This window comes from Sitophilus oryzae, unplaced genomic scaffold (assembly GCF_002938485.1).
Source record: "Sitophilus oryzae breed Bouriz unplaced genomic scaffold, Soryzae_2.0 scaffold_2008_pilon_pilon, whole genome shotgun sequence".
Taxonomy (NCBI): domain Eukaryota; kingdom Metazoa; phylum Arthropoda; class Insecta; order Coleoptera; family Curculionidae; genus Sitophilus; species Sitophilus oryzae.
Window position 1 is genome coordinate 2402630 of NW_022146734.1, and position 12184 is coordinate 2414813.

The 12184-nt window shown below is 32.0% G+C and overlaps 1 protein-coding gene across 2 annotated transcripts in view; it reads left to right on the plus strand.

Moving 5' to 3' along the window:
- The first annotated feature begins 359 nt into the window (after positions 1-359).
- The window catches only part of LOC115884045 (semaphorin-2A), a 443601-nt gene continuing 431776 nt past the window's right edge, over positions 360-12184 (plus strand). For both annotated transcript variants that reach the window (XM_030902489.1, XM_030902488.1), the window contains exon 1: positions 360-450. In XM_030902489.1, coding sequence (XP_030758349.1) covers positions 389-450 — 62 coding nt within the window. In that variant the 5' untranslated portion in view covers positions 360-388. The remainder of the gene's footprint in view (positions 451-12184) is intronic.

The following is a 12184-nucleotide window of genomic DNA, read 5'->3' on the forward strand; positions in this document are numbered from 1 at the left end:
TAATCGTTATTTTTAAAGTACTACATAGGATAGGAAATTTTCTCTAGTTTCACATTATATATAAATGTTTTTATTGTAAAATGGGGAGTTTAAAAAAAGATATTGTCAAAAACTGCTTTTGGGCACAATTTTTCCAATATAGCGGCGCCAGGCGGTAATGATATGAAGTGGAAAATTTATAATTCGGACAGAGCACATTAAAATCTATAAATTTACCTATTTATAAAACCCACGGAAATCTTTCCAGATAATATAGGGCGTTGGTATTTAGAGCACCAAACTGATTAAGATTTTCTATGTTATTTTACTAAATTTAAAAAAATGATTACCTTTCATTACCTTACATTTTATTTTTGTTCCAGATCATGTACGAGAGTTCTCCTGTGGGATGCAGTATTACCGAACTTTCCATCTGGACACCAAACGGGATGCTCTCTATGTTGGCGCAATGTAAGTACTTCAAGATTAGTTATAAAGCAGTACTCTCAAAAGGTCTAAAGATAATATAATATTTAGTACGATATTAAATTAATATAAAAATTTAACTTATTATGAATATTTTGAGCTGTTTAGCACTTAGTTAGCAGTTAGCACTTAGTTAGCAGTTTTTATGGAACACACATTTAGCACTTAGTTAGCAGTTTTTATGGAACTTAAAGGACACAACAAAACAATAACACTAGATAAAATAAAATAAAAAAAAACTTAGCTCTAACAAACTAAGCTGATTTTCAGGAAGTTTGAAGGGATTTTAGTTTTACTGGTCCATGGCCGATTGAAAAATTAATTTCGAATTCTGAAAGTGCACAAAGAAAATTCGCATTGGCAGTTGTTATAACTTCGGCGCCGTCAAAACCTTATTAAACTATAAAACTTTAATTCGTGCGGATTAAAACGGAGGTTTCCTTTGTAAAACTGGGAATTTTAAATTATTTAAACATCTTTATCCGATCGCTAGAGGGAATTAATGAAAATATTCCTATCTTACTACCGCGGCAACGCAACAAACTACACTCAGATGCAAAAAAAACGCAACCAAGAAATTTTTGGTCAAATTGAAAGTCTTATATGTTTGTTATTTTTAGTCCTATTTTTATCAATTTTTTAGCAAGCTACGTCATATTACACTGCATTGGATACTCTATACTAAATTTAAAAAAATCGTAAAGACTTCGTAAAGTATCGTTAGTCTTTTTACGATTTTTTTCCGGGTCCGGGTTTTAATAAACATTAATAACGATATTAAAGAAAATATCTGTAATACACAAGTATACAAACAGAAAAAAATTGTAAAAAATACTCTAATACTTTGTATTGCCGCCCTTGGCTGCTATAACTGCCTGTATTCGTCCGCTCATATTGTCATTGAGGCTGCACTGAAAATAAGGATCTCTCAGTCGAAATGAATATGACTTTGACCCAAAAGATTGGCGCTTTTCAATAGGGCCAAGAACGACGTTTCTTTGCCCAAAGCATTAACTATCTGTTCATAAGCTTTAAAAAATTACTTTAGAGAATAGAGTAATCTATCTGTCCAAAGCATTTCACTCCTGACCCAAAATGAATATGCAAAGAAGTTCTTGCTATATACAAGAACAATAGTCTCTTTGATTCATGCAAAAATTTTTGATTGAAAAGGGACATTTCTTGATTAAAGCGACACTTTTCTTAAACCAATAACGAATAATATTGACTCAACTAAATTTTATTTTGATCTAAAAGAAGTCTATACATCATATACAGGCATATTACGAGGTATATTATTTTCTGATAAATTTAGGTTTTCCTGGTCTTTACTTACTACAGAGTAGTAAGTAAAGTGATATTATTTTTCTCGATAGTAGTTATTTCTGCTTCTTCACTCCTTGGGTATTTTTTGGGGTGGTTCATCACTCTACAAATTACAAAAAAATGTTACATCAGGATTAATCAAAGTAAAGCAAGTAAATTATTAAAATTATAAGCTTTGGTCACATTTTGAATTTTTTAATACGACGACTTGAAATTCTAAAATTTTTGTAATTATTTCCATAAAAAAATTGATACCTATATTCTTATTCTATCTATAGTCACGCATGCATTATCTAAACAGGTGCATTATGTAAATGTTTCTTACCCTCAAATATGTATAGCAAATAAATGCTGTAATTTCCATTTTTTGAGAAACTTCTTTAAAGAATCCATATATCTTAAAATTTGTCCATAAAAAATGACAAATGCATGTTAATAACGATCACTAATTTGTTATACGATATGCGTTTAAAAAGCAAATTATGCTAAATTCCAAGCAACAAAACGCGTACGTACTATGATGTGCGACCTATCAAATGCGACGTACGACTGATCGGACTGCCGATGCCGACTGATTGTATACCGTCCTTCGCCATCGTCTTTGCGTGTCGTTATTATTTTTCATCAAAAGAGTATTTAGCTATTGGAAAAATGGCCATGTTTCTTGAATGAAGTACTTCTTAGCGTATTTTTCTTATTATCTTAAAACAAAGTAACTTTCACTTGGTTGAATGAAAATAGATTCAAAAGAAATTTTCGAATTTTTCAAGAGAACCAGTTTTCTTGAGTTAAGAGAGTTTTTCTTCAGGCAAAATATTATTTTTTTACGCTAAATTAAATTCTCTTGCCACTGATTTTTTTTTCAAGAACGATGACGACTTTAGTTCAAGTCTATCATCTATTGAGTTATGTTTTCCCATTCTTCTTTAAGGACCAAACGTTCATTTAATGAAGCTGGTACTGCTTCGCGACCTCAAATTTTCATTCAATCAGTTCTTTTCGAGTTCATAGTAGTATATAGTTCACAATAATCACCAAAGCCGCCTTGTTAAATTGAAAAAATTGCCAATTGTTGGTGGCAAGCTCATTTCACTCTTAAGGTTAATCTTTAAGGCATGTATTGGCATGATCTAAAAAACAAAATACTCAGGAGACATGGTTCTGGCCGTAAACTTATATTTTAGGAAAATTTACACACGAAATTATTGCACAGGTTGTTTAAAGTTAACGTAAAAAACAACCCCTGGATTAACCCTGTATAATATGCCAAATACTAAAGTTTATAAAGAACTAAGTTTACGAATAAAAGGTGATAGAATTGTATACAGTCTGCTAAAAAATCATGAAAATCGGCTTAAAAATAACAAAAATATAACACTTTAAATTAGACCAAAAATTTCTCCGTTGCGTTTTTTTTTTCATCTGAGTGTATCAGAGAGATTTACATAATTTCTGTTTAACACTACGTAAAGGCGAATCAAGAACACTATAAACGGATAGGGTAAAGTTTATTTTACTTGAAATCACTTATAAAAAACAACAAAAAAAAATTCTCTTATTGAAATCAGTTACATGAAAACGTGTTTCTGCTTTACATTCTTCACACTTTTCTTCTGTAGGTGTGAAGTTAACCTAGTAGATACTGTAATTTAGACATCGATACCGAACCGAGATAAAACAAAAATAAACCAACAACCCAAACCAAAACAAAGCTAACCAAAGCAATCAAAACACTCTGTAAGCTAAAACGCGTCTGTTTACGAATTCTAATTGCCGAATATATTTTTTTAATAATAATTTAATTATTATTATTAAAAATTTAGACCTCATTTATAACTATACCCATTGAAAATGATATCACGATTGATTAATCGTAATATGTGTTTTGCCTCCCTTTATTTCTGCGGTACTAAGGTAGAACCTAGAAAATAATGTTAACATATCGGGTGGTGATGGGCACAAAACTGTTATTTTAGATAACAGTTAAAACTGTTATAGTTATTTATAAAAAACAGCTTAAAATAACAGCTTAAAAATAACAGGTTTCTTTATTTTATTGCTAAATATCTGAAAGAGTATGAGGCGGTCACCGCCAGGCGTATTAACGCAGTTGCAAGTTGCAACAATGACGTGCTCGGTGGTAGTATTTCCAGGGTGTCAAAACATTTCTAAATATCGATTGTTATCTAAAATACCTCTCTAAAAACGGGGATTGTTTGCAAATAAGCGCTGTTTACAAATTGCGATATAAAAAAGCCAAAATGCCGCCACTCGTCTATACCTATACATTCCGATCTACCTACGCCCTGGCCCTCGTTCCGCGTAGATCTTGAATTGCGTAGCAGTGTACAGGGTGCATCTCACTCGACGGGCGAGAAGCTCTTAGTTATGATTTTACCATTTGCGGTCAAAAAATAGCAATATAAGAAAACGTGTAGTATATTCTTCATAAGTGAACCAACTACTACCCGCGACTTCGTTCGCGTCGAATTATTAATTTGGAATGGTGATGATAAAGCAAAGCAAGAATTTCGATTAACATACAAACTGGATAAAATTTTCTCACATTTACCAAAAATAAGCTTTAAACGTCGAGCAGTTTAAGCAGAATCGTGGTTAATCAATTACTCAACTTTTTGGAACACCCTGTATTATTTTTTAAAAAAATTCAAAATATGTAAAAGAACAAAATAAATTATGCGTGTCCAATCGTTTTCCCGAAAGACTAACCGTTTTTTAAATAACAAATATTGTAATATTTGAGGGGCGTTTTCACCCTCTTGGAATTTGAGATTCGGAAACCCCTTCTTATCGAACCTCTACACCCCACAGTCAATCCGTTTACCAAAAATCAGCTTTAAACGTCAAGCAGTTTAAGCAGAATCATGATTACTCAGTGGTCATATTTTATGAAACACTCTGTATATATTTTTTAAAAATCTCAAAGTATGTAAAACAACAAAATAAAATATACGTGTTTAAGAGTTTTTTTGAAAAACTCACCAGTTTTTAAATAAAAAATATTCTAATATTTGAGGGTGGTTTCACCACCTTAGAATTTGAGTTTCGAAAAATCCCTTCTTATCTAACCTCTACACCCTAAAGTCAATCCGTTTTCCAAAAATCAGCTTTTTACGTCAAGGGCTTTAAGCAGGATCGTGATTAATCAATGACCAGATTTTTCAAAACACCCTGTATACATTTTTAAAAAATCTTAAAATATTATTCTGAAAAATTTTCAGAATAAATAAATACCTAAATATTGAAACTTAATAACAAAGTACTGAAACATACAGCGCCATAATATCTCGACCTCCGCCCGTTATGCTCGTAACAGGTTGAAAAACAATATGTATCTAAAACAACTGATGCGTTATTCTCCAACCTGTTTCAAACCTCCATCGACAATCGACCGATGCAGCAGCGTTACTTTCCCACTCCGATTATCTCGAACGCCGCTCTGTTATGCTCGTAACAGGTAAAGAAACAACGTAGCTAAAACAACTGATGCGTTATTCTCCAACCCGTTGCGGGCCTCCATCGACAATCGACCGATGCAGCAGCGTTCCTTTCCCACTCCTGTTATCTCGACAGCCAGGCGTTATGCCCGCAACTGTTTCAAAAAAGCTGCTTCTTTTATATTCTATTATTTATAAGCTGTTGTAAGCTCAACACGCCGCGCCGCGCCGTAGCGCATACCCCACTCCGTTGTCCGTTGTATCTCGCCGCTTGTATCGATGGTTGTCGAAATAACATGTTTTCCATCCATACTAGTTGTTTTTTGGAATTGTTTCGAGCAGCATCGAATTTCGTGGCGGTGCAGAGCGCCGACTTCGTTTCATAGTCGATCTCTGCGTGTCGTTATTTTATATCTGTTATTTTTTAAAAGTAGTAACGGTTGCGTTATGTTATTTCTAAATAGTTGTTATAAAATAACAGATAGTTAAATAGCAACCCAACACTAATATCGGGTTCTGCCTTAGTACTGCATATTTAGCTGTGGTTGGTCAATACGGTTTATTTAAAGTTTCATTTTAGTTAAAACTTATTCCAAAAACTTAAAAAAAAGGAATTTAACCAACATTCTGAAGTCGATTATTTGCTGATCAATTTCCCCCAAGCTCTAGTTTCCGTCTCGGTTCGATCGCAGTAAGAAAATCGTGAAAATTCCTACTCCGGAGAGATTGAAAACTTTCGATACTTTAAACTCGGCTATCAAGTTAAAATTGGTAAATTCTATACCGTTTCCGATGCTTAAGTTAGTTTATCGACTGATCCGAATTCCGTACATACGGTTAGTTTAGAGATTTTCTTTGATTTTCCTTCAGGTTTTCCAGGGGGAGGAAAAGTCGAGAAGCTATTTGAATACGATCCTGACAAAATGAAGGGACCAGTTACCTCATAAATATTTCTTAGTCTTTGAAAAATAGTTGAGCATGCTATTTGATGGACATTGTAATAATTGAAATAGAACTGTAAAGTTGTACTTATATAGCCTTAATTTATACAGGGTGAGACTTAAGTAATTAAAACTAATAAATAATCTAAAAAAAGAAAATAATCCCTCAAACATCTCTCGAATGATTTAAGTCGTATCTGAGCAACAGAAGTCAACTTGTGAGGGTGGATACCATGTTGTCTTCTAGCAAGTCAATAGAATGTGGAGTACCACAAGGCTCAGTTCTAGGCTCTATTTTGTTTCTTCTTTTTATTAACGACATTGCTGATATAAACCTCAGTGGTAAAATATATCTTTTTGCGGACGACGCTAGCTTCACTTGGAGCAACAAGGACGTCATACCACTTTATAGGATTATATCAAATGACTTAATCTCCATTAAACCTTGGTGCGATTCGAACCTCCTGAGTCTCAATACCCCCTGAGTCTCAACATTTCTAAAACTAAAGCTTTGTCGTATTAAAACTCGCTGCAGCCTTTTGTACTTAACAACACCACCACTGACGTCGTAAAATCTAGGGCTTATTGTAGACAATTCTCTAAAATGGGACATGCATATCGACGTTTTGTCGAAAAAATTGAGCTCTGCCTGTTTTGCAGTAAGATCTGTTTCTAAGGACCTTAACTTGTCAGTGGCTAGAACTGTTTATTATGCACTTTTTGAGTCGTACCTCAGGTATGCCCTTTCATTGTGGTGTTGTGCGACTCAATTTGACCGTATTTTCAAGCTCCAGAAGAGAGCTGTTTGATGGGATTTATGACTCAATGCCAGAACTTTTTTAAAAAAATTAAAATATTAACTCTTCCTTCCTTATTTATATTTGAATCTGTTTGCCTAATACGTAAGCATGTATCAGTTTCTCAAGAAAGGCCATCCCACACTTATTCACTCAGGAACGCGGAGCAAGATCTTTATCTACCTACCCCACGCTCAGAGTTAGTTAAAAGTTCAATATTATACAACTCGAAAAAAAATGCACAATCACCTGCCATTTGAAATCAAATCCATAACATCAGTTTCTTCATTTCGCAAAGCATTGAAATCTTATTTACTAGACAAGGCTTTCTACGCCGTAAATGACTCATATTTTGATAATCGTATTTGATCTTGGAAACACTGGTCTAATATTTGCTATTACTATAATATTTACTATAAACTTACTAAATATTTTTGAATCCTATTTTTGTTTTTTTATTCTTTGACATTGTAAACATTTATAAATATTTATTTTAAACAATAAGACTGACAATGTAATGTATATACTTGTTTTATATTCTCTTTTGTTTGTTTACTTAATTTGTTACTTTGTTTGTATTTTATGTACACAATTTATTAATTTGTTTAAGCTTTTGAAGCTTATTATCAAATATAATTTGTGATGCTAACATAAAATTCCATATTTTCGCCAACTAGATTATTAGAGCATAATAGATTTTATGCGCCTTCATAGCATGATGTGACAAAAAAACATTTATTGAAAGTCAGCTTCGGAAAAATTATTTTTTTCCTCAAAAAGTAAGCGCTGTGGCGTTTTTTACAGGAGACAAAAAATGTAGTAGATACTAAAAGGATCATTTTACGAAAAAAAAAAATCGGTCGTCGGTTGAGTTGGAAAATATTTATACTCAAATTTATGTAGGGGTGGGGGCAGTTTTCACCCTTCCCATACTCTTTCTTGATTTTTGTGAGGGTCAAATGTTAAAGCACTTAGCAAAACATAGACCCAAAATCCCATCAAATCAGAATACTGGTTCTTCAAATATCTGAAAAATTGTGTTTATTTTTTTAAAGTTTGGTGCCCTCTAACGGACGAACGAAGCACTTTTGTAGAGAGGTAAATTGTGTCTACAATGCAATAATTTAATATTGGAAAATTTGGCACTTACCCCTTTTGGTATTTCCAATCTTCAATTATTGTGCTCAATGAACTTATTTTGATTTCAAAAATACGTAGTAGTTCTGTATCCACCGAATATTGGGATACCCTATATAGACCTACTAATATACATTTTTCAAAAGCTTTTTTTAAACCTATTTTAAACCTCGTTCAAACTTAAGCAGTCCGTTTTAGAGAAAATTACTTTTTAAACGAACTTTAAATATCCACTCTCCCTAGACCTATTTTCTTAAATCGTTTCCCATAAATTATTATCAAGGACCTTGCAGAAAGCTCTCTATAGTTCGAAGAAAGATAAATTTGTAAGTCTGAAACGAAGAAAGGCTTACTAATTTTCCATCTACCTAATTGCCTAATAGATAGTGGCGCGAAATAGGAGACCAATTATTTGGGTCGAATTTTAAGAACTTTTATTGTCTTTGAAATGGCAATTTGTTCTTTTTCTAATTAATAGAATGAAGGGCGATATAAAATTCTTTTAGAACAAGCTGGAATGCATATTTATACTGCCGGAAACGTGTTATTCAGGGCGGCAAAGTTCAAAAACATACACGAATACAAAATTAAAGCTAAGGTTGTGTGTATACAGAGTGGTCCGAACTGTATTCCGGAAACTTCGGCAGCATATTCTGCAGATAAAAATAAGTAAAAATGGTCGTATAAATGTATGTCTTTAAATGTTTAGTTTCGGAGATACAGGGTGTAGAAGTTTCATTTTTATTTCGATTTTTTCCAAATAATTTCTGAAGTAACGTCAATATTTGGATGAAAATTGGTGTCTCGGAGTTTACCGACATGAGAAATTTCGTATTTTGATGTCAATATGACTCCTACTTGGAGAGGGCGCCACCTACATATTTTTTAAGTGGTTTGAAGACTAATAACTTTTTGTCCGTACCTGTATAAAATTACTGAGTAAAAAATATACATTTATGACGGTTTTTACGTAAAAAAAGTCTCTTGGTAAAAATCGCTACGAGTAATGGTTCTCGAGATATTTGGAGTTAAAATTATCAATACCTGTCATAATTGATATAAGTTAAACATATTGACTAAATAGTTAACAGACTGAAATCAGAAATTTGAAATGTGAAAATTATCAATACCTGTCATAATTGATATAAATTAAACATATTGACTAAATAGTTAACAGACTGAAATCAGAAATTTGAAATGTTTTATCATTTAAAAAAAAAAATTTCCCAAATTTATTATTTCAGTCAAATAATTATCTACTCAACATGTTTATTTTTTTTTGTCAATAATGACATGTATTGACTATTTCCATTCTAAATATCTTGAGAACGGTTGCTCGTAGCGATTTTTACCAAGAGCCATTTTTTACGTAAAAAATTACGGAAATGTATATTTTTTTCACTCAGTAGTTTTATACAGGTACGGATGAAAAATGATAACTCTTCAAACCAGTTAAAACACATCTAGGTGGCGCCCCCTACAAATAGAAGTCATATTGACATCAAAATCAAATTTCTCATGTCAAAAAAATTCCAGACACCAATTTTCATCCAAATATTGACAATACTTTAGAAATTATTTGGAACAAATCGAAATAAAAATGAAACTTCTTCACCCTGTATCTCCGAAACTAAGCATTTTAGGACATACATCTATACGAACTTTTTTACTTATTTTTATCTGCAGAATATGCCGCCGAAGTTTCCGCAATACAGTTCACACCACCCTGTATAAAAGAGATACCTCTTTTGTTTCACTCAGAACTGATTTGTAAGATTGTTTATTTAATTTTAATATTTTATTTGAAATATTTATATATTTAGTCTAGCCAATTTATTTCACAGCTACTCTAGTTTTTAGTATCAAATAAGAGCTGGTATACAAACACTATTTGGTGGCTAATATTACTTTTCTTCGATATTCCCTCACTTAACTTTAAAACGTAGACGCAATAACACAAACCAAAATGCAAAATCATATCGCAAATATTAATTTTCCAAGACGCTGAATATTTGACATAATTTGACAAAAATAATAACCTTTAATTTGACAAGGGTTTGACAAGTTTCAAAAATCTTAAGCTGAGTTCATACGCATCTTGGTCCGTCATATTGAAATATGATCTGTCATTTTTTAAATGAACCGATAAGACCGTATATAAATAACAAGAGACACCATCTGCCTTTTTTCTGCCATGATCAAATCTTGCCTGTGTCGTCAAACAGAATAAATGTGTTACCAGTAGAAATTAGAAACTGAAAGCAAAATGGCATCACCAGCAGAACAACGATCTAGTTAAGGGAGAGTATTGTGATGATTTAATTGTAATAACCAAATATTTAAAGAGCATTATTTTTTTTGCTTCTCAACGTGCACAATATTCGTGGATACGAGACCCTTTTGTATTTTGAATAAATAAATAAATAAATAAATAAATGCCTTTATTGTCAAGAAATTTTTCAATTTGTAGACAAAGGTAAACTAACAAACAAAGTAAAAAACAAGGTACACAAACAAACAAACAAAAAGATAATATAAAACATTATACAAATAATATTATCAGTCTTATTGTTAAAATAAACATTTATAAATGTTTATAATGTCAAAGAACAAAAAATAAAAATAATATTCAAAAATATTTAGTTATAGTTTATAGTAAAACATCAATGACCTCTAAATAAATTCATTTTTTGTTTCGTTTTCTTTGACCTGTATACTATATTTTTTGTTTTCACTCTTGGCTTTAGGTCGTTGGGGTTGCAAAGATGTTTCTAGATTTTGTTCATTATTTTTTATTTTGTGACGACGTTTCGACAGTATATGTCTTTTTCAAGCCTCTTGAACGTAGATTCTTACAGAGTTAAAATTTGTTAAACTGGACAACACAATAACACATATTAACTATTCTTTTAATTGTTTTGGACATTACGAACTTACTTACTTTTGGACATTACACTTTACTACGTGCTCGTAGTAAAGTGTAATGTCCAAAACAATTAAAAACAATAGTTATATGTGTTATTGTGTTGTCCAGTTTAACAAATTTTAACTCTGTAAGAATCTACGTTCAAGAGGCTTGAAAAAGACATATATTGTCGAAACGTCGTCACAAAATAAAAATAATGAACAAAAATCTAGAAACATCTTTGCAACTTAGACCTAAAGCCAAGAGTGAAAACAAAAAATAAATTAATTTCGATGTCATTAGTAAATATAGCAATAGCAAACATTAGACCAGTGTTTACAAGATCATATTTGATTTTCAAAATATAATTCATTTACGGCGTAGAAAGCCTTGTCTAGTAAATAAGAGTTCAATGCTTTGCGAAATGAAAAAATGATGTTATGGATTTGATTTCAAATGGTAGGTGATTGTGCATTTTTTCGAGTTGTATAATATTGAACTTTTTAACTAACTCTGAGCGTGGGGTAGGTAGATAAGTACAAAAGGCTGCAACGAGTTTTTATACGACAAAGCTTTAGTTTTAGAAATGTTGAGACTCAGGAGGTTCAGATCGCACCAAGATTTACTAGTGATTAAGTCAATAAAATAGGGCCTTTTTCACTGTATCGCGTACTAACTATTATTTAATTATCAATTTATTTTGTGTGCTAAAAACAGGGTTGTCAATATATTCCCTAAAAGTTAAATGGTTCTCTAAAAGACACGATCTTGAAGTTCATTTGGTTTGAATTAATAATAACCCTAAACAACTTTCAAAAATCTTAAGTCGAGTTCATACGCATAAGTCCGTGCGTCGTTTATCGTCACTCCAATCATACTGAAATATGATCTGTCATTTTTGAAATAAACCGAGAGACGGCGCATGACGGATTGATATATAAAGCTAAAATAATATAAGGAAGAGTATTGTAATGATGATTTAATTGTAATAACCAAATATTTAAAGGGCATAATTAACAGCATTATTTTTTTGCTCCTCAATGTACATAATCTTTGTGGATATGAGACACTTTTTGTATTCTTCACTGTCTCATCTACTAACTATTATTTAATTATCGCGAGCATAGCAGGGTTGTTCTCTGTCGGATTTTTTAT